General features: G+C 42.4%; 1 protein-coding gene and 1 long non-coding RNA gene across 3 annotated transcripts in view; one reads left to right on the top strand and one right to left on the bottom strand.

Moving 5' to 3' along the window:
• Nucleotides 1–22847, top strand: part of AGBL1 (AGBL carboxypeptidase 1) — a 308283-nt gene that overhangs the window by 20603 nt on the left and 264833 nt on the right. Inside the window, exons 3-5 of the mRNA XM_083849719.1 lie at nucleotides 18751–18814; nucleotides 20115–20261; nucleotides 20741–20872. Of these exons, the coding sequence (XP_083705845.1) occupies nucleotides 18751–18814; nucleotides 20115–20261; nucleotides 20741–20872 (343 nt within the window). The remainder of the gene's footprint in view (nucleotides 1–18750; nucleotides 18815–20114; nucleotides 20262–20740; nucleotides 20873–22847) is intronic.
• On the bottom strand, nucleotides 20343–21931 carry LOC310904662. 2 transcript variants are annotated; one of them, XR_014588515.1, is made up of 3 exons: nucleotides 21165–21931; nucleotides 20835–20956; nucleotides 20343–20503 (listed from the first exon to the last, which is right to left on the bottom strand). It is a non-coding gene; the product is annotated as an uncharacterized lncRNA (long non-coding RNA). The 2 variants fall into 2 exon arrangements; XR_014588516.1 differs by having other exon boundaries at nucleotides 20343–20507.

The following is a 22847-nucleotide window of genomic DNA, read 5'->3' on the forward strand; positions in this document are numbered from 1 at the left end:
GAGCCGCAGCAGTGCACGGCGCTGCTCCGAGGGCTACGGGGAACGAGTAAACAGATCTGCTCGGAGACCGCGAGTTCCTCCCTGTCAAACTATTCTCACCAAGACTCCTAAGCACTTGCAGGGAAGAGGCAAAACCTCCCAAGGCTGGGCTCGGTGTGGTCCTGGTAAATGTCCCCAAGGAGCAGAGGGGAGGGAGGTGTCTCGGTCCAGGATCACACTTGTTGGACAAATGCGGCCATGGGAGAAAGGAGAGATATCCCTTCCTCAGACTGTAGGCGATCCCCTTGGTTCTGTTTTCTCCCAGCGAAGATGTGCTCCTGCTGGTCTCGCAGGAGATGTCTAAGCTGAGGCACGAGCCATCCTATGAAATAGGGCGCGTGTTTTGGGAGGGGAACCTCTGCGTTCACGAGCCATTTTTTTTGGTCATGAGTGGTGGGTGGGAACTGCTTTGCCAAGACAAGCTGCACAGAAATCCACTTTTAGACATTTACAGTGAAATTCCAGTTTTCTGCCTTTTTCCTGATCTGGGTCAGAGCCCCACAGGGACAGGAGTTTTGGGCAGTGTGTGCTGCAGGGCAGTTTCACATCTCAGGCAGTAGCATCCTCTGGCAGCTATGTGAGCCATCAAAGCCTCACACTGCTGCATGCCACCGGAGCACAAGATGAGGGGCAGGGTGTGTGAAACACACTGACCACCTGGGTCAGCCCAGGAGCTCCTGCCTCACAGCCGTGTGTCTGCGAAGGTTTCTGTGACCAGCCACGAGTGCGTAGAGAAGGTTACAAAACCTCATGGTACGTAACTGACTTCGAAACTTAGTTGTGTGGGCTGACCAGCCTTGACGTTCTTATCAAAGCTTATGTAACTGTCAACAACTTTTATTTCTCGTAACATTGTCAAACCCTGGTTTGCCCTCCACGGCACCCTGTGGCGGTGAGTTCTGCAGGTGAGCGGGCACACAAGAAAGTTACCTTACTAGTTTTTTATTTTATTTTATTTTATTTTATTTTATTTTATTTTATTTTATTTTATTTTATTTTATTTTATTTTATTTTATTTTATTTTATTTTCAGTGTAACTTGCCTGTCTCTGTGTTCTTACAGCTTGTTTAATGCATGTTTTGCACTACGTTGTGTTTTTGCCAAATCTAAGTTACAGTCCTCTCTCAGTTACTTTGGATAATTTAGAGCTGCGTGTGCATCTCTATGCGATTCATCAGCAAAGCTGTATGTGGGGCTAGAATAGGAACAGGTAGGTCCACTGAAAGCGAAATACATGACACTGTTGGCAAAATTGCAAGGTAGCCCAGCATTCAACCCTAGTGTTACAAAATCTAGCTTTAGTACAAGAACCTTGTTTCCCAAAACTCCATATTCACGTAAAGAAGAGCAAAGGGCTTTCTTGTTGTACCTTCAAGCAAATGCAGAGGTATGGGTGCTAGAGAACAAGAAAGTGGTTGATGACAATTTTATATATATATATATATAATTATCATACAGTTGTCGCTCTGCAACACCATCACCTATCTCTGGTACACAAAAAAATATATAATGGATAAAATAAATAAAAATAAAATAAAAAATAAAAATAAAAATAAAATAAATAAATAATGGTTGAAAAAGACCTTTGCTTGACACAGTTGGAAAGCACTGACCTGGGAAATAATAAATTTTGTTGATGTTTGCATTTGCTGATAACATCCCTCTGCACTTTGTGATGTTCTGCAACAGCTGTCCAAAACATGGTTGCTTTGTTTTTGTGTCCTGCCAAATTGTCAGTGCTGGTTCATATTCTTTTATTGGGCATGAAGAACATGTCTGCTGCATACAGCAGGCTATTCTGCAGGATAATATTATTGTGTATTTTCCATTTATCTTAGCACATAATATTCCTTTGTAACCAGAAAGCTTTCAGCTGAAGAATGAGGGAACATTCAAACGCCAAGCCAGTCTTTATGAATTTAACAATAAAAACAGCCTTTCTCCTTCATTCGGGGCTAGACTTCTACCTCATTTCCAAGTACCGTCATGGATTATTATTCTCAGCCTGGAGGATGTACCCACCTGAGATAAACTCAATCACCTTCGGCCAAGGGGACGATCTATTCCATCTCCTCCTGGTCTCACAACCTGGCTTTGGTAAGGATGTTATCATGCAGACCAAAACCTGAACAATGTGCACTTCGTAACAAAATTCCTGCTCTAGTCAAAGAAAGAAACACATTTGGTTTCTGAGTTCTTCAGAACTGTTCCCAGCACAACAGAGGAGCATGATCCTCCAAAGACAGCTCAAACCCATGAAAGCGCGACGTGTTACAGATGTTCTGAAAAGTGACAAGGTGAAAAGCAAAAACTGCTTTTAAAGTGCAGCTGCATTTTGTCACCAAAATATCACTGCAGGGAAGACATGACATTTCAGATCCCTAGGTAAAAAGTGCTTCATTGCTTACAAGGTGCAGCTTTCAAATGTGAGTTTCAAATTTAAGAAAAACCTCTCCCTGTCTCATAGGTTTTGTGTCAGTATTGCAGAGCCAAGCACTTAGGAGTTTTCTGTATTTTTTTGTTCATTTTGGTTTTAACCCTGTTACCTTCTTCTTTGTTCTCTCTTCTTGACCTTTCCCACCCAAAGTACTCCTACAATTATCACCTCCCCTCCCTCTGCCATCCTATTCTGTTCCTATTTCTGCATTACAGCAACTTCTCTGCCCTGTCTTTCATACGCAGGCACTGCAGTACCTATATCAAGGCTGGGCTGGTTGCTACTCTTCACCTTACTCCCCAGTCACAGCATGGCAGAAATCAGCATCCACCCCAGGTACAGCTTATCATCAGGGGAGAAACTCTGACATCCCATTTTGCAGGAAGCCTCCCTCATGCCAAATCCCAGAGATGTTTGGGTTTAGATCTCTTGCTTATTTTAAAGCCTGGAGGATTTATCTGGGGGATACTTTAAAAAGCTGCTAGTAGCTAAGCAGACCAATAGAAAACTTAAGACAGCATCTTTTGTTGTGTCCCAGACTATTGAATCACTTGTTTTAAAGCATCGATCTTCCTACTGCTGGTTGTCCCAGCCCTCATCTCACTCCATCCTCATGCTTGTTAGCTAAATAAGCAGCATTTTGTTTCTTCCTCTGCATTCTCTCTGCTCTCTTCCTTGCCTGCCAATCCCAGATGTGGGCCTGCCTTGGTTCCCCCTGAGAACGTCTCCTTATTCCATGGCAGTGTACTTCGTGTCGGCTGAGGAGTCCCAGATTTCCTGTTGGCTCTCAGCTTGGTGTTCACATGCTTCCTGAAGCCACACTCCCTGCGTGCGTATTCCACTAAGCTGGCAACCCCTGGGGCCGTTGGCAGATCTTTGGCTCATACTTTGTCCTACTATGCTGGACTGCAAATGTTCCTAAATGCTACGGTTCAAAAGCAAAGAGGTGAAAATCTTACGTATCCATGGAGGATGTGTTTTGTGTAAAAGGATTCCTCTCGGAATGACTGTGGTGCACAGCAGGGAAGAGATACAGGATCCGCTGTTTGCTAACTTGAACCTCTCTGCTTCTTTGCGCTGTGTCTTCCGAGCTGGTCTGCTGGCTGGCTGACAAAGCAGTTCTATTGTTATCCTAAAGTCAAGTGGGAAGATAGCTGTGCTGCTCCAGTGACAATGAATATGAAAGCATTTCACAAAATGCTTTTGTCCCCTCTGCATCCTTGCACTTATTCTGTCAACAGAGCTGCTGAGATTCCCAGGACTGAGTGAAATAGATGTAAAATCCAAAGAATTGCTCACAAAACTGAGTGCCCACTGGATTGCACAGGGAGTGGAGGAGCTTGGAGTTCAGTTTCGTATTTTTGAGAGGCAATTTGGCAAGCAGGGGTTAGTGGAAGACCCTTACAGGGAAGAAAAATCAGCTCAAAAACAGATGGCCATTTTTATGTGGTTCATTAAACAAGTTTTATTGACATTGTTGTACCTAAAGTGAACAGCAGTGGACTTAGCGTTCTCCTATTCCTTACAGCAAATATTCTAGCTTTGGAGCAGCTAAAATAGTGCAGTGTGGTCCATGAGACACTTGGTTATGGGGTTCCAGGAAAAACCCTTCATGGGGAAACACTGGATGCGCCACCATCACTTTCCTGTCACTACTGCCAATGCCACATAGACCACACATGTCCATTTTCTCTTTTAACTGTGGAAGAAAAAGAAAATTCCTCTGCAGGCAATTCTATAGAGATGGTCCAGGCCAGCACCCTAACTTCCAGGGTCCTTGTCCTTCCCACCTCAGCTGTCACCTTCTCCCCGTCCACAGAGAACCTAAAGGTAAGGCACAGCTCTTCCCTACAGTTCCTGCCTCACCACCATGGGGCACTGCTAAGCAGGAGGAGACCATGCACCTACCGAAGGAAAAGGAGGCTAGCATTTGGGTATTAGCCCCAAATTCCTGTAAGGCTTTGGGGGAAATATCAACGTTTGGCATTCTTGCAAATCAGTGCAGAACACTAGCAGCTCACAGGCAGCTTGAAGCACTTTTTGGGCTCTGCTGAAACCCTTCTACTGGCCAAGCTGGGACCAGAATTTCACTCTCTGTCCCCAGGCTGGCTGCAGCTGTTTCTCTGAGCACACTGCCAGCTCCTCTGAAAATGCCTCCAGTTGGGCTCTCCAGAGTTCCCTGTGACTGCATTAATGAGGACGCAGGACCTCGAGGTGCAAAATCCACCCAGAGACTGACTTGGCAGCAACTACAGCTGGACTGAGCAAGAAAGTGCGTTTTTTCTTTTCTTTTCTTTTTTATTTTGGCCTTGGAAATCAAGCAGAACTTTCCATGTCAAAGTTTTAAAGTGGGCCTCAGTCTGTCTTTTCCTCGAGACCCCTGGGTTCCCTTAGTGAAGAAACGCAAATGCTCAGGATAGTCTTGTCATTAGAACGCAGGTCTGGAGAAATGGGTTATAACCCTCTGCAGCTGACTTAATTCTACATAAAATGGCTAATAACCCCGCCATGTCGCATATCAGTGTTTGAGAAGATCAGGCAATGAACATTTGAAAAGAAAAAGTTCTGGTGAAAACACAATAAAAAAAGAGAAAGTGGAATGAATTAATAGTTCTGTTTCAGTGCAGGGCTTCGATTGGGCACAATAAATAATGCACAGGACCGCATGCTAAACGATGAGGACAAAAAGCTATATGGGGTGATTTTCAAGGCAGAAGACACGTTCATTCTGAAGCAGGGGGTTTGTGAAATAAAACAAGTTATTGCGTAATTAAGAAAATATATATTGTTGTTCCAGGGGGCCAAATGAAATGACACGAACATTTTAAAACTGTCGTCTCTCAGCTGTTGAGGGCCTAGCCTTACTGCATTCATGGCCATGCTGTTTAACTTAGGCTATTTGCATGTAATATAATGGTACATTATATCACGTTAAGCAGCTTTATATTGCATATTTTTGGACAACTGCTGCATTATAGACACAAACACACATTAAGCTACATTAACTAAGAAGGTATATGCATTTGTTTATAATACTTGTATTTCTCATACAGTATAAAAAATATTCAGGTACATCTGCTTATCTATATGTAAGTCAAGAATAATTGCTGGTGGTTACCTTGCTTCCCTGGGCATTTTGTATGCCTACAGATATATTTATTATATCACATCAATACCTTTATATCAATGGAAAATTTCAACCTTCTTCTTTTCTTGGGCTTCAATAGTTTCCCTCTGCGATACATGAAAAGAGTTGTTTTCATACAGAGAGGTATTTGCTTGAATAGATTTTACTTGTGTTTCTTTATATAGTATAATCTTATTTTCAGTGTATTATGCTGCATTTCGTTGTAATGGCTTAGAGATCCTTTTGAGAGTTTTTTTTTTCTTTTTTTTTTTTTTTTTTCCTGTTCAATGCATTGGAGCAGTCCCCTTGGCTTTATTTGTAATGGCGATATACATCTGTGGTATAAAATATGTTTATGGACATTTGGAGTTAGAGTTCATCACATTACATTTAGCGGAGAGTGCAAGACAGTTGGACAGTTGGTTGTATAGAAAAATGTGTGGGCTGATGATGGTTAACTTTAGCACTGTCTTCTAACACCAGCAGAGAGTTTCACTGATGCGTGCTAACAGGAAGGAAAACATTTCCAAAATGTACCAGGAATTTAAGAGATGGGGAGGGATTTCATATCACTCACTCTGGTATAGCAGGGCTGAAAGTTGCCCTGGATATGTTGCTGTCACAGGGACACTGCCTTTGCGTGATTACTCCAGTTTGTGCGAAGATAGGTAACACAATGTGTGTCATCATTACATTCGTGAGAAAAGTTGGGGGAGGATTTGTGCTTCTGGGGAAAGAGAAGATGAAAACCTGTCTTTCCAAAGAACCCAAGAGAAGTGCAGAACTGAAGTGGTATTTGCCAGCAGCTCCTCATGAAACGAGCCATGCTCCTGGGGAAAGGTGGCCCTTTGCTGTGTGTGGTAGGGTTGATGTATGGAGGCCTGAGAACCTCAGGCTTTCACATTTTTGCAAATCCTATATCTGCAAACGTACTAATCACCCACACATGTCGTCGTGTTCTGCCAGACTTTAGCCCCATGACTACATTCTTCTCACCAGACCAGGATATAAAATAATTCCCTGTTGCCTTTCCCTGTTCTTTTAATAAGCACTTGTCTCATGGACAGTCTATTTGCACCTGTTGGCCTTCAGAGCCTGATGGGCCATAGGATAGAAGTGCTGATCCATGAGCTGGAGCCATTCTGCGTGCCGGCCTCACTGATCATCTCCTCAGGAAAGGATGAGGGACTGCAATTCTTGGTCAGAGCAGCCTGATTTTGGTTCCCAGGAGAGTGTTGGACCAGAATGAGCCTGGAAAATGGTGGGACATAACCCTTGAAAGAGAGCGACCATCTTCTCTAGTGAGACTGATAACAGACCAAGGCAATCTCAAGTCTCCCTTTTCCCCATTTATAAAACCACATTCACTTCAGAAGGTGGGGAATGAGCATTAGGGGGAAGCTGTACAGATTTTTCTTGTACAATTATAGGTATGGATGTCCAGCCTAGCTGACATACTGGTGGGTCTTCGGTGCCTACAGTCCTAGAAGCTATGTGCGCACTATTGTGCTGCAGTCATGAAAGACAGTTTAATTTCAGAAAAGGCAGTTGAATTATGCTGACTTTGAAGCAAGAACATCAATCAATGAAGACACCAAAGTCACACCCAAGATTTAGTATTTCCTGATGATCTGTTGTTCCATTACGGCCTTTGTTTTACTGAGTGGAGACCTATCTTATTATAAAGAAATGAAGGTTTTAGAAGTCAAGAATTTGTCCTTGATTTCATAAGATTTCTTTTAGAGAGGTCAAAGATAATATAGTAGAGAACCCTCCACCCACAGGCAGTAGTGAGCTACACAGAAGAGAATGAATGCTTTAGACTGTCTATTGATTGACAGAATAACATCTGCTCGACAAGAAATTCACTGGGCAAAGTAAAACCTCCTTCCCTTAGGGGGTTGAGAGAACAAGGCTGCTTTTTTTTTTTTCTTCTTTTTTTTTTTTTTTTCTCCTAGTGGTTTGTTCTCCAAGAAGAACACAGCCTTCTTTTTCAAAAGGTGCTGTAGGTTGAGGTGGAATTAATGAGAACAGCAAAACTTTCATGGCAATTCTTATTAGAAAATTGAGTAATTCTGACATGGAAATGTCCTTTGGGAGAAATAACTAGTCTAGCAAAGAAATCTTGCCTTTTTTCCACCTTTCAACAAGGGACACTTTGAAGGTAAAACGTTTCTTTTTTTCTGAGACTAGAGCCATGGAAACGCCACAACATTGCACTTTTCTCCAGACAACAACTGGTAAGTCTTTTATGTGCATTAATTGCTGGTGTAATTTACAGGCAGAGGTTTCCCGCTGGACCCAATGGGAATTTGATCCCTTCAGTAAACAGATTCCTCTCCCCTGGACCCATCTGCTCCACCACACTCCCTGCTATCTATTCCCTTCCTTTCTGCAGAATGATGTGGTACTGATGGCTAAAACAGGAGTCCTGGGCTTTGTTCTCAGGACCGCTTCAAACTCTCTCTTTCAAACTCATTTAATATCTGTGCCTCCAGATTTCTCCACTTAGTTGCTAACTGGAGATAAAACTCATCTGTCAAGTTTGGGTGGAACTTAGTTCACTTCTTAGTTCACACTCTTTCCCAAACCAAGGGTGGAACAAGTTACTTCATGAGCAGATGGCATTCCTTCACTGGGTGAAATCAGCGTAATGCCTGTGGTCCTCTGCCATCCTCTGATTTTTATGGCATTTGTTCTGGAAGGCCAAAGCAGAAGATTTACAGTGAAGATAAAGTTGGCCTTCCACTTTATTCAGAATTAACCTGACAAGCAGAAGCGTGACAGAGAGAGAAAGAGATCCTTCCATAAGCAGTTCACTTGGCATAGTGAATGCCCACCTGTCTGCACTGCAAAAGGAGGGGAGGAGGGAGAATGGTCCACCTGACCTTTCCCTACGATTAAAATGCTGATCTGATGAAGTCAGAGGAACAAACTGAACTGCCTCTTTCGACCCTCCATTCTTCCAGGAATAAACCAGCACCATCCACATGGGGACAGTTTCTGAAGAGGCTAGGGAAAAACAGAGGTACTGCCCTGGTTTCTCCGGCCTCCTTTTTGGGAAAGTCCCCTGTATTTGAATGGTCTTTTGCCCCATGGTATGTTCTGTAAGTGGGGGAGAGAGCTTGAGATGCCAAACGTGAAAGAGAATGTGTGCCTGGCTCTGTTTTTCTTCAACAATTTCTCTTCCAATAGGGCTTAGGTCATTTGATCTCCCCATAATGCACAGGGATTTCAAGGGGACAGCTGGAAGCAGAGATACATTAAAATGATTTGCTCTTGGAGATGAAAACCATACTTAGTGGTTTGTTTCAAGAGTTCCCATAGCAGAAGCTGTATCTTACTGAAAACTTTGGAGGGTTTTATCTAAAAGATGATTATTTAAGCGGCTGACAGATCAAACAGATGGAAATCTTCCTAGCTGATTTCCCCTAACAAAGCTATGTCCTAACAAAGCTTACGGAGCACTGCTATACCAATGGGACCATGCACAAATAAAACAGGACACAACAACAACTTTGTGGTGGTCTCTCCATGCTGGCGACGGATAAAGGAGTTAGACCTTTATGACTATGTTTTGGCGTACACTGAACCGGCCACTGGGTATTCCCTGAAAAATTCACCTTTCTCTCAGAGATCTGCCCATCAAGACTGCATTTGCTCAGATCTCAGCCAGACATGGGCGAGACTATGAAGAACTCAGAGGTCCCCTTTGCTGTACCAGCAGCAGAGGAATACATGGCTCCTGCTGAAGATCGCCTCTTTTTTATGACTCATATGCCATCACGTGTTCAGCCTGTTCCCACATAAGAGTGTCTCAGGAGAGTCTCTGAACGAGGCTGTTTTATTTGCAGTCTGTCCTTTCGCCATGATTTCTCACAAAGGGACCATGTCTGCAGCTATCGTCTGCCTCACTCCCAGCATCGTTTAAGCTCTGTGAGCTAATGCCAGCCCACGGAGTTCGGTTCAGTCCACAGGTGTCTCAGAAAGGTGAAGTTAAAGTAGAAAATGGCACAGCAGGGGACACCATGCTCCTGACCTCCTGGGTCAGGCTGTACTGGGTCAGTGTGGCTCTTCAGACACCTGCAGGCACAGCAAGTGGCAAGGTTTTCTCAGCTGCAGAAGTGCCACAGCCTTGCTGCACAGAGAAAGGTGCTGGTAGGAGCAGAAGCTCTCATTTATCTCTCGCTTTGCAATGTCCGTGATCTACATCAGCCTGATCTCAGCTCAGGACTCTCAGACAGGACCCTGAGCTAGTATTTTTAAATTTAACTCCTGTCACGTTTTCCTAGAGCACAAATGCAGCAGTGAACTCATTCACTGAGCTAATAAAATGCTTTTTAGCTTGACCGGCCAGCACTTAGTTTGCAAGTGCTTCTGTGATGTTGAACTGAATTAACAATGTCTGAATAAAGCCCCAAACATGCCTGCCTTTAACGTGGTGGCATTGGATTGCTTCTGCTGGGTGTCTTGCACAGGATATAGACTAAAGATAATAGAAACCTTTGTTACTTTCTGGATGGAAAATGACATACCACTGTCATACCTTTTAAAACTTGGCAGCCTTTTCAGAGAGCTGAGGGCTTTGCTTTTAAGAGATTGCTGTTAAAATCTAGGCAAATGGCTCTCAATAATGCAGTTAGACAGATGTTCTGCTTTACATTACCAGTAATAATACTTCGAATCATCAAGAATTTTGAAGCAGAGTTTGCTATTCATTATAGATGCCGAGTTTCGTTTGTTGTTTGATTTTTCACTTACGCTGGGTGGGAAAAATAGGTTCATCATTTTCACTTTCAGGTTCTATCTCCTACGAAAATAAGCTGTGACTAACAATAGTTATTAGCAGTATGTCCCTGCTACCCGTACCTCAATCATCATTATTAAGTGTTGATTGATTAAAGGCATTTTCAGTGCTGTTCCAGAAAACACTCCTGAAAGTGGGGTAGATTGACACATAAGGACACTTATCTCAGCAAGAGAAAGGCGTGCTGTCAGTCTAAACCAGAACATACCTTACAGTGCTCCTTTTCTTCAGCCTAGCAGGTCAATCTCAGACTAATGTGTAACAAATGGGAGCATTAGCCCTGGAATAGAGAGAGAAGCCCCAGCAGAACACAGCATTATGCTAGGAAGTGCCAAGGCAGACCAAGTGTAGACACAGTTACTTCTGTGGTTTTATGGTGCCTAGCCTAAGCAGGAACATCACAGAGAAGATGAGGACAGCAGTATCTTCATTTTGGTTGTTTACTTCCACCTGCACATGCTTACATTTGCTGTGGTATTCAAAACCTATGGTTTTATTAAAAAGCAAGTACAGTTGGATTTTTTCCAAGCTCACTTGTACTTTGAGAAATGCCTTTGCTTGGAAAACAAAACAAAACAAAACAGAAAAACACTTCGTTAATTTACAAATCCACTTCTTCTTTGAAAGACAGAGTATACTCTGGAGTGGCGCCCGTAAAATCTCACAAAGGAAAATTGTAGCATGTTTCATGATGCTCTTTCATCACGAGTAGAGGAAAAGAAAACTACAGCTGAATGGAAAACACAGATTCTTCCCTATTAAGTTTGGGTAGCAGCAGTGTTAAGTAGCTGTAACAGAGCGGCATTTGAATGAAACATTAATATTTTAAAATATTTCAGTAACAGGTAAAGTAATATAAAGTTTAGGAATAGACTCAAGAAACACCAATAAACAGTAGGTGCTAGCATGCATATAGAAATTGTTGTGCAAAAATAGTTAATGCTATATGAAATCTTATTAAGAGAGTGTGAAAGACACATACTAGGATAATTTTGGCATTAGAATAAAAATGGTTATTTTTTTCTTTTAAAAAAACCGAAAAATGTGAATGATATAACATTAAATCCAGTCAAAATCTTTAGGTGTCAGAGGCAACTTATTGTGAAATAGGAGATGAAACCTCTGAGAATTTATCTGCAGTAGAAATTACAGAAAGAACATTAGAAATATTCAAGGGAACATCTAAAAGCCTTTTGCAGAATATCACGTGTTTTGATTTATTTCAAAGTTTCCTCATTCTTTTAACACTTCCAATTTGACAGAAGCATTTTAAGGTTATATAATAATGTGTTTTACCACTGGTTCTGCATAATAAAGTAATTGCTCTATTAGAGATGCATTAGTGAGAGGAGGAAGTGACACAAAGGAACTTTGTATCAGGAGGAACTTCTGCACAAGGACAATCATTTTTTTATTTTTTTATTTTTTATATTTTTTTTAATTTTTAGAACATAGAGAGAGCTTTGGCACGAGAAAAAAAGCAGGAAAGAAAAAAGCTATTTCCTTTGCTAAAGGCATCTAAGAAATTGCAGTCTATCAGGGCATAATTCCTGCAGATATCTGGATGTGAACGTGTTGTGTTAGTGTGACATGCTAATGGTGTGGCACAGATGATGAACAACCTTGCCCTGAAGTGAGGTGAAACACCTTGGAGACTTTGTGATAGAGGAGGCAAAATCACGATCTATGTGCCTCTTATCTCCTGTGTAGGTCTGCAGCATCTCCCTCATCCTTGGGCATGAGGATGAATATCACTTCAAAAATAGGGCTAGGATGCGCTGATGGCGAGTAGCCCTTTTTTTTCTCCCAGTGTGGCATTCGGATTCCTTGCAGGAGATATTTTTTTCTGCTTCACTTACTCCTGGGAAGTTGAGAGCTGTAATACCTCTGTGCAGAAAGTGTTTCTGCTTCTTACTGGACTAGCTGTCTGAGCTCTGCCCCTGGTTTTGCCACTGAGTCACTTAGGTGATGCCTAAGTGAATTTCCCACCAGTAGGTGATATTTCCCAGCAGCAAAAAACAAGGGACAATGAATATGATACCCTTCATGAAGGATGCAGTGGGGCAGGTGTTAATTAATATTTGTAAAGAAATCTGTGATCTTGCGATGAAAGGTGTTATGTTAGTGCAATTTATTGCATTAAATATAGTAAGATTCCTTGGCACAGATGATTTCCACCATGTTATTCACCAAGTTATTTTGGCTAGAGATCAGCTCACGCCAAGCTGTTACATCTCAACACCTTCAGTGTTTTGAAGACATTCAGATATAAGTTTGGACTTTACCCATGTCTGCCTTGTGGCAGTTCATTCCCACAGAGCACAGCACATATCCTTTGAGTACAAGCCCTGAAGCTCAATGAACGGGAGCAAAGTCCTGTACAATAACATGTAAGAAGTTGGCTTTGAGGCATGGTTTCTGCCCAGACACCTGGATGATCTGCCATCCATTGTGAATGGCACCTAATTACTGAACCCAACTGTGATCTGGTGTGTTATTGAAAAAAATAAAATAATTGCAGCTTATCACACCCAAGTGCAAGCAAAGATGAGAAAAACATACCTTCGGGTCAACGGAGATAAAAAAAACACACTTGACTGCATCAGGCCACAGACAGACATTTTTTATGATTTTATTCTGTATTCCTTGGTATAAAACCCACAGGCGCTGCTTTGGGCTGATGCACAGAGCCTGGCTTGAGCATCAGTAGCGAGCATCAGTAGGAATGGGAATGGCTGGTGCTTGGGTAGAGAGGGCACCAGCCTTGCCAGGCAGGGGCGCGCAGGAGCAAGCAGAGCTCACGGACAGGAGCAAGGAGCAGTCGGACCACGTGTCTTGTTCTTGGAGGCCCCTTGGCCGCCCTGCATACAGTTTGAGGGCTACATGATCCCACACAGCTGTGAATGCCTCTCTTGCAGGATTAAGGAGGTCACTTAGGACACTATCCTAGCAGCAAGGTTCTCCCCTCCGTGTCTTTAAATAGACCCCTTCCCTTCCACATCTCCTTGGAGTTTCCTGGCCTATCTGACTCCCGGGCAGAGGAAAGCCAGGTTAGCCCGGAGAAATGCACTTGCTGTATACCACAGAAGATGGTGGCGATGCTGAGGACATTTGGACATTTTGGGAGCAGGGGTGACAGGACCATGACTTCTTGGGATTCTTCTGACACTGGATGATGTGAGGATTGTAATGAAGTGCTTCATTTAGTCTGTAATCCTTTGAGTTGCAACACTCCCTTATTCTGAGGTTGCCTAGTGAAATTTCAGAGATCCCTGAACACAATTTTTCCCCTCAGAAATAATATTTTCCAAACCTCCACATATCCAATACTATCGATAACCTCCCAGCAAGAAGAAATCACAGCTAGCTGGCTGAATATCGAGGCTGAAAATGGGAGCACACAGGCAAGAAACTCTCCAGGGTATTTTCCTCTCTTATTTTAGCATGAATTTTTAGCTCCACTTAAATTAGAAAAAGCAATTTACTCTGGCAAGGCGCAGAACTTAAGGCGCCGAACCTGGTTTTGCAGTTATTGCAAGACCTGATAGTCAGGTGTGAGAAGATGTCCAGCTGGCAAACCCCTAACACCAGCGGTGCTAATCAGTTGGGTCTGGTGCACACCTCCACCTCGCTGGCAGCAGAACATCAGGAGGGGAGCCTCTGATTTAGGTGTTAATGCAATTATTAGCAGCCCTATAGTTTCTGGAGGTCTCAGGAGAGAGTGAGGACTAATCCTTCTCGGCCCCTAACCTAGTCTTGGTTTTAGCAAGCGTAACTTTGCACCTAGTTTTCTCTTCCAAAGACTTTGAATGCAGAGAAAGAGAAATCTTCTTGCAGATGCAAGTGTCATTACACAGACAGTTAGGCTTCTGACTGCTGCTATTTGTGTGAGCGTATTTATTAAGGGTAAGAGAAGAAAGAAGGATGTATTTTGAACATGTCAAATCCTGCTTCCCTATTTAGAAACAGGCTATTTAAAAACAAGCAAACAAATAAATAAAACTTGGAACTGGACATCCTATTCCTCAGCCTCTCTCTAAAAAAAAACAACTCTAGAAGTGTGCTAGCCCAGGTCTTTTATTTATATATTTATATATAAATATATTTATATATTTATATATTCATACATTTATATATTTATTTCCAAGTAGTCACACAGCTTTGTGGGACTACAGCCAACAATTAATTTAATAGGAGCATTGTTAGAAAACACGTTATCCATTGCCTTCCAGAAGTTACTTCTCTAGTTTTGCATTCGTAATTTTTGCGGGTGGAATAACAGCTTTGTACTTCTTTCCTCAAATAAAATATTTATTAGTAAATATCATGCTGCACAAATTAATATTGTATGATTTCTTACTGGGCATTCTTTTTTTTTTTTTTTTTCAGCCACCGTGCTTAGAATCACAGTAAACACTCTCATTAATTTGCATGTCTTAGTTGGATAAATACATACCTCTGGGCAAAAGATGTGAAAGCCTGAGAGGTACAGAAATGACTGAGTTTTTGGGAATTATTCATTTTAGGGCAGCGCTAACAGGGGAACTGCACCAATAGCCACTGCCCTTCAGGTGGGACAGGAAAAATAATCTCTGGTGGCTCTTCAAAGCCTGGAGAAAAAATCCCAGGATACTTCCCTTGTGAAATGAGATTACCTGGTTCTGTGGCTTAGTTGCAATTTTATAATCTTGTCTTGAGTAAATAACAGCTTTTCTTGGCGTGTTCCCAAGAGCAGGATGAGAAGATAGGAACTCCTTCCCTGCGTACTTGTGGGTCAGCAAAATAATCTGAGCTGCCAGTCAGAAGGATCTGGGGATGGAGCTGTTGTCCTCCAAACCCAATATCACTAATTAATCATTTGCTGCCTGGATGTATCAATGCCTATATGCTGGGGTATTTTTTATTCCTGGCTTTCTCCATTCCTCTGCTGTTTATGTATGAGGAGCTTCAGCCAAGCTAACCAAAGCTCTGGTGTTTCAGGGATTAATTCCCAGAAACAGCTCAGAAAAGTCTTAGAGAGGAACTATCAGCCGGAAGCTGATTAAATGCATCTGAACTCAGCCCTGTGATACTCCCAGTTGGGTGAGAAAAACAGCAGGCTTCACTGAAGTAAGGCTAAGATGAGGGGCTCTGGCCAAAAAGTACAGCCATGCTTGATATTTTAAGTGATGCTTTTTGTTACTTTAGACCTTGTCCAGCTGCAAGCCGTGAAAGGCAGCTACAGGCTGTCGTAAATAGGTAACAATTTGGCTCTGACTCTAAATCCTTTTAGTGAAATCCTGCAGGAGGCTGGCGATTTTGTAATCTAACTTGAGCCTCTGGGAACTTTTCTCTGCTCTCATTCCACCCATATACCATGAATGCATCTTCATTAGTCTGTGCGCATACAGATATTGTATGTAACATTCGTAAGTGCTGGCAGGAATGGGAAATATTTAGCAAGAGGAATTTTACTTCTCTCCTTGCTTAACATTTGTTCTTGAGCAGTCAAACATATCTTTCAATAAAAATAACTAATGTGTTTATTTTAACCAGAGCTGGGTAAGTAATTTGCATTAAAGAAATTACCCTATTCATCTTTTTTAGATCAGACACAAGTTGTGATTTTCTCATTTGTATTTACTGTTCAAAAAGATTTACTGAATATTTTTATGAATGAATTTGTTGGCAATTCTTCCACAAACAGTTTGGTATGAGCATTAAACAACTGATTCTCCTGGAACTCAATGTCCAGATTTCTTTGATGTTTTAGAAAATAGCAAGCTAATTAGCCAAAATCTGAGCTCTCTCTATTCAACAGGCAAGCCATCATCTTGTAAGACAACAACAATGGTAGAGCTTTTAGAGCTTTATATATATATAAATATATATAATACATATATATATAATATATATATATATTTATATATTTTATATATATATATTTTTTTTTCTGGCTGTCTATTATTAATTGGAGCTGTACTCCTCTGTGATATTCTGTATTATTCAGTGGTTGAAATCCTGGTGCCACTAAAGTTAGTGGGAAATATAATTTCTAATGGGACTAGGGTTTTATCCACTGTTTCAGCAAACACACAAGCCCTCCAATTCCCTCATTAGTGCACTGGAGGAAGGGGAATGATGGTGCACCAACACAATTAGAGTTTCAGTGTTAAAATACCAAGAGTAAATATTCAGGTAAAATATTTGGCAATATCACCCAGCTCTAATTTGCACATTTTAAAGGTTGATCTTTCACATCCCCTCAAGTTCTTTGTTCATCTGTGTCCCTGGATAAAGCACATGGAAAGTCAGAGGATATCTTATGTCATCACTATTTGTGTTAATGGCTTAGGAAACCCACAATCCAATCAGTTAAAATAAACAGCCCAGTGTAATAGGAGCATAAATCAATGAAGACTTCATTACTGAAACCTTAATGTGTAATCCATCCACCTACAGAGGAAAGGGATACTGAGAGGCAGCAAGACAAAACCAGAGGACAGTCAACGCTGATATTTAAAAAGGTGCTGAGGACTGTAACTCTTCTTGGAGTCAGTAAATTTGGTGGATACTCATCACCCCTGACAGCTTGCTCCTGACTGTTAAGTCCCTATGATAAAAAATGCCAAGGAACTCTTGGGAAGAGATCTCTGATCACTGTTTATTTCCTCTGAAATCAAGAGACTTGAGACAGCACAGGACTGTGGACTAATGAACAAAGAGACCAATTAGCAGGATTATCACGTGACTGAAACTGTACGTTACCGAGAAGCAATGGTATTCGTAGTCACTCTGACCCTATTGCAGCCTTTCCTCTCTCGAAAAAAGGCTCTCTTTCCCTTGTGTGGTCCCTTGAGCCGGTAAGTTGGATTTGGAAAGGCTCTCTAAGGTGAAGCTGAAACAAGAGTTAGAAGATTTTGTTAAAGTCATATTGTTAAAGTCATATATTCTCTTTGTCTTGGCTGTTAAAGAACTGGTAACCCCATCATACCAACCCTTTTGATTTCAACGAGGTTCATATTTTTATATGCATATAAGCATATGTAAGCATATTCATATGCTTCATTCCTGTGTCTCACTCAGGGCACATCTTCCCCCACTATAGCGGTGAAATGGTAGGATACAGAGCTGCCTAATTAGCTACACCATCTGCAGCACCATTTCAGCTTGTGCTGTGACTTTAGCAGGGATCCACTGGAAATAAATCTTCTGCTTGCATTAATAATAGTCATTATTAAAGATCCGTATTAGGTAGATTTTCCAAATATTCTTTCTACAATTCCTTTTTTCTAGGTGTTACTTCTTGATTCCTTGTCTTGTATCATCAGTTGCATAATGTTAAATGTGTCAGAATGGTTGAGTCGTTTTGGCTGGTGAAATAATTGTATATATCCAGAACATGTTCTAGTAGGTTAAGTTTCTGAAGCACTTCAATATTCAGAAATATAGGAGCCTTGTGTAAGATATGTATAATATATTATACAATTTTAATAACTTAATCAGAGATACGGTGATTCCGTTATAGCTTATGTGAAACACCTGATGTTATTCAGGACCGAAGCTACACAAATGAAACTTTTCTATTATATTGCAAATTTCTTTTGTGTTGTGTTTTATCTTTAAGGATATTAAGAGATCTAGAACTTAACCCAGATCTCGCATACAACAATACAGACTGGTGATTAGTTCCTCAGTCTCAGCGATGAAATCTGGTTGGAGGAGAATTCAAGCAGAGGTCTAGTGTATCACACAGATGGGTGGTAGATATCATGTGTTCCCTTCTCCACGAGTACACTGTATCTGATTTCCTCTAGAGAAAAATATAAAGTGAATCTAAAGCAGAATGTGTGATGGCAGGGTGTGGTGCTTACTCAGACTTGATTAAAAATAAGTTTAGGGCATCTTTCTTCTCCCCAGACTCCAGGTTTCCATGTGGTTGTAGCTGTAAACCTGCAAAGACAGGGTAATTTTCTTGTAAATGAGATGAATATAATTTAAAGTTATTCTTTTCCAGGTGCTGCAATAAGGGATGTTCTCATTGAAAACCACCCCACATTTAACATTGCTGTGTGATAAAGAAAAAAAAAAAAGAGATGTAATTTAGAATTTAGATGTAAATTCTGCAGAAACGCTATTGTGTATTAAATATTGTGTGGTATGATCAGTATGTCTGTCACAGGCTTTTACAATGTGTTATCAGTATGGCTGCACATATTCACTGGACAGATGGCACAAAAAGTACTCAGTATCCAAGCAAGGATATCGGTGCCTCTGCACCGCATGAGGCACTGCAGCCCGGTGTAGCATGAAGTTCACTGTCCTGATTTTATCCCTAAACTTGGTGTGTTTCCATTTCAGAGCTCCTGTGACAAGGATGTTATGCTGAATATTCTCAGCGTCCTCACTGACCTGCTCTCTCTGGGTAAGGAATTGAGCTCCGGGGCAATGCCTGCAGGCTAAGGGCAGGCAGGGGTTGTTTGAGCAGGGCAGGGAATTCAGATCTGTGTACACTCAGCCAGGTGTTTGCAGGCTGAACAAAACATGAATTGTACCTATAGCTACCCAGTCCTCACTTCCATGTCCAGAAAACCGAACTTACGCTCTAAGTTATATATATAAAAAGGCAAAAAATCTCGATTGATTTTAGTTCAAAATAAGCCCATGAGTTTCAAGGTTTTTCATAAGCCCTGGCAGTGAAACACTGGAAATATTCACCCATGCCACTGGAGGGTGGGTTGTGAGGTGGTGAGAGGAACCTGACTTCCTGAACTGCAGGGACTCTGATGGAGGGAGTTCATCACCTTCCCATCGGCATCTTCACCTCAGGGCTGCAAGGATGACATGTTGCTGCATGCGCCTGAGCAATGTGAAAAAAATAAGTGAATTGGCACAAGAACTGAAAGAATATTTATTTTTCCTACTGCTCCACCTCAAAAATGTCTTTTGCTAAGCAATTTTCAATCCAACTGAGCTGCTAGACTGCGTTGGCAAGAATTGAAGCCTCCTGCATTACCCACTCCTCACAGCCCCATCACAGACATCACTGGTCCAGTTGAATCTCTCTTTTGAAGCCTTACAGAATATTCCTCAGTTAGATGGAAGGATTGCCTGCTTGAGGACAGGAGGTACCATCTCCCCTCCAGGTGTGCTGAGGGCTGAACATGCTGCTTCCACCAACCATGGAGAGCTGACACAGCTGCCAGAGATGCACACGGACCACTGCTGATGCAGTGGGGCTCACAGGATTAGTGTGTGGTTTCTTTGGAGACCTTGCTTGAAAGCTGTCTCCAAAGCTTCCCTAGGATTCCTCTTCATTTGGCAGACATCCAGAGCTTTATTCCTCTGCTGGTTTAATTTCCAATATCTAAGAAAAGATCACTGAGCCTTCTGCTCCTTTGAAATCTGTTGGTGTCTCTGCTTATTCCTCTCTGCTGCATTTCAATGCACAATGAAAAACTTCAGCAGGATGTGGGTTTGTAAAAGTAATGACCGCTGGAGCAAGAAGAAGCAGACACAACGGTTTCACCACGCAACCATGAGCCGTGTCTCCAGTCCGGGGGCACCCAAGAGGTCAAATCTGCAAACACCCTGGAGTTTATAACAATAAAGCAACACAGGAAGGCCTTTGTATGCATTGTGCAGGTTGAAAGCTATCAATAACTGTGGCTTTGGGGCAAAGATGCTCTGATCAAAGCCTTTTACCCTTGCCCTCTTTTCCCTAGGGACCGGACGGAGAATTCAGTACGTGATCAGCAAAGGGGGCAGTGAGGCACTGCTGCAGGCCCTCATCTCTGCTGCCCGCACCGAGCCCCCCGACCACAGCATCCTCCTGCCCCTGCTACGCCTCCTGGCCAGGGTTGGCCAACGAGGTACTGCTGCATGGTGGAAATGCATAGGTGGGTGGGGGAAGCTCAAAATTCGTGGACAGCCCTGGCAATAAACAGCACTGATAGAGCACTGTGAGTTTATTTGGAGGATGTATTACTTTGGAAATCCAGGTCATCTATCGTTTGGCAAGTTGGAAAACTTTTAACAAGACAGGGAAGGTGTACGTGCACACGATGCTGCTTCTTGAACAGGTTTCATCCATGTTCTGCCTTAGGTTGGCCTTCTAGCTGAAAGAAAGAAACCTACATGAAATCTTAAAATATAATTTCTCTTTGTATATGGTAATTGTGAGTAAATACAATTTTTTTTTCTGTTTTCAGTGCAATCTTCAAATAACACCAATTCATTTGAATAACTTTGTTATGAGATTCCAGCTTAAGTGTGGTCCAAGTATGCTTAAAAGCACTGCTGCAGAGGCCTGCTCTTCATAATAATTTTGATCCTGCTATGCTTTTCACAGATAGGAAGTTTGGGCTGAAAGTACAGAAGGCAGAAGCAACTGATGTAATCCTGAGCTTGACAAGACAAAATCTGGGCCACCACCTGAACCTCACCCATTGCCTCTGGGTCCTGCGGGTTTGTGCTTCTAATGGTGAGTACCTGGGTTTTCCTCCTTTCCTCATCATGGAAAGGACAGTAACTTTCTTCATCATTTCAGAGCAAATAAACATCATTCCTGTTTAAGGCAAGTGCCCACACGCACTGTTAATACACAGAATTGGACTGAAAAGTCAAAACAGTCCTAGGTATTCCCCAAAAGGTCTACACAGTGTATTTCATTTGCAGACTATGAAAACATAAGTGTTATAGTAAAAAACTATTCACGATAACGATCTCCTATTCCATAATATACACAGTTAACGCCTTTGCTGAGACTTAGGTACCTTAAGCCTCTATGCAGTTCCTCAGAGCAGCTCCACATGCAAGGGAAATGCAGGTGGAGAAAGAGGCAGAGGGAAATCATTGACTTATTCAAGGTCCCTCAGGAAGCACGTTAGAGCTGGGAACTTAATACCTGGTCTTCTATCTTAGTATTCCCCTCATGCACTCTTCCAGTTTTTCTTGCTTAGCTATACCCTCATATTAAACAACTCAAGTAATGAGATTTCGAGTATTCTCTCCAGGGATCATTACAAATTCATACAGGCTTTCCCTACTATAGAGCACTGAGTTTGTCAGCACAAGTTTCCCTTTGCTCACCCCAACCATTTTCTCTCCCTCCCTGCTTCCTTCACCAGCAGATAACTCTTGACAGCCATCCTGCCTGCAGTCTGCATCCTAAGATTTAGCATTCCTGGCTCCTAGCCCTGCAGGTCCCTCCTAGCTATACAGGAGCTAGTTTCATGCAACGGGCTTTCTCAGGCAAGCAGCCAAGCCTCAACATTCAACTCTCCTCCCTGCAACAGACAGCATTTAACAGGCTGAGGCTGGCTGAAAGTGCAGCCAAGGCCAGAAGCTGAAATGTGCCTTTATTTGGGTTTCACAGCTGTGGTAATGACCGTGTGCTGCCTCCCACCCAAAATGATGATCTACACCAGTCGCTGCTCCCTGCTTCAGTGCACCTGCATCCATTTCAGCTGCAGATGTTGCAGAGGTTCCAGGATGTGCACTGCAGCCTGGCCTCCTTTCTGTTCATGTCAAGCCCCTTACTCTACCCCAGAACCCATCCTCTGTTCCTTCACAGAGCTCTGTTGCTCTCCAGGTACCTCCACTTCACCAACTGTGCTTCCACCTTGTCCAGCTAATTTTGACTCTGTGATCTCTGCGGCCCAGCTGGAAAGCTGCAAGGGAAGTTAGGTGAAGGTTTGTGAGGATGTGGTACCAAACTAGGAGATCACATGCTCCCTACCTTAAAAATTATTTTTATGGAGTGGAACTAAAGAGGATCCGTAATCATATAAAACTCTGAGAGTGCTTAGGCATGAAAGCAGAAAAGATAAATCCTTGTCACGCTTCTTTGACCTGGATTTCTCCCTTCACGGTCTCTGCCACCAGTTGTATGTGGCAGCCCACCTCCCACTCTGGGGCAGGATGAGTTCAAGAAGCCTTGTCCACTGCCCTGTCTCTAATGAATCACCAGCTACAATGAAAGCAGTTGGCAAGCCACGCAAGGCTTTCCATCACCGGACAACTTGGCGGAGGCACAGTAGGACAGCAGGAGATGATGGGCCCTCTGGCAGCTCTCTAATGATCACCAGGAAATATTTACAAAATAGGCAAAACCTACCAGTGGGCAGACAGCCAGGTCTCCCTCTGGCTGTTTTTGCTTACTGATCCCTTCACCCTGCTCACTTGCATCTAACATTTTAGAGCTTTATTTACCCCTTCTTTACACAGAGAACCTGGCTTATAGTAGTGAGGCCTGGCTGAACAGCTTCTGTCTGCACTGGGAATTTTTAGAATCGATTGCAAAATCTATCTATACAAGCTCCTGGTGTGCTAATAAGTGAAAGACTAAAGGTAGCTGAAATTAGGCTGCACTTGAAGCACCCCTTCCAAAAATATACTTCCAAACTGCTGAGTAATAGCACAGAAAGAAAACTCGGCCCTCCATACCCATGTAAAAT

This window comes from Anser anser (assembly GCF_964211835.1).
Source record: "Anser anser genome assembly, chromosome: 10".
Classification (NCBI taxonomy): Eukaryota; Metazoa; Chordata; class Aves; order Anseriformes; family Anatidae; genus Anser; species Anser anser.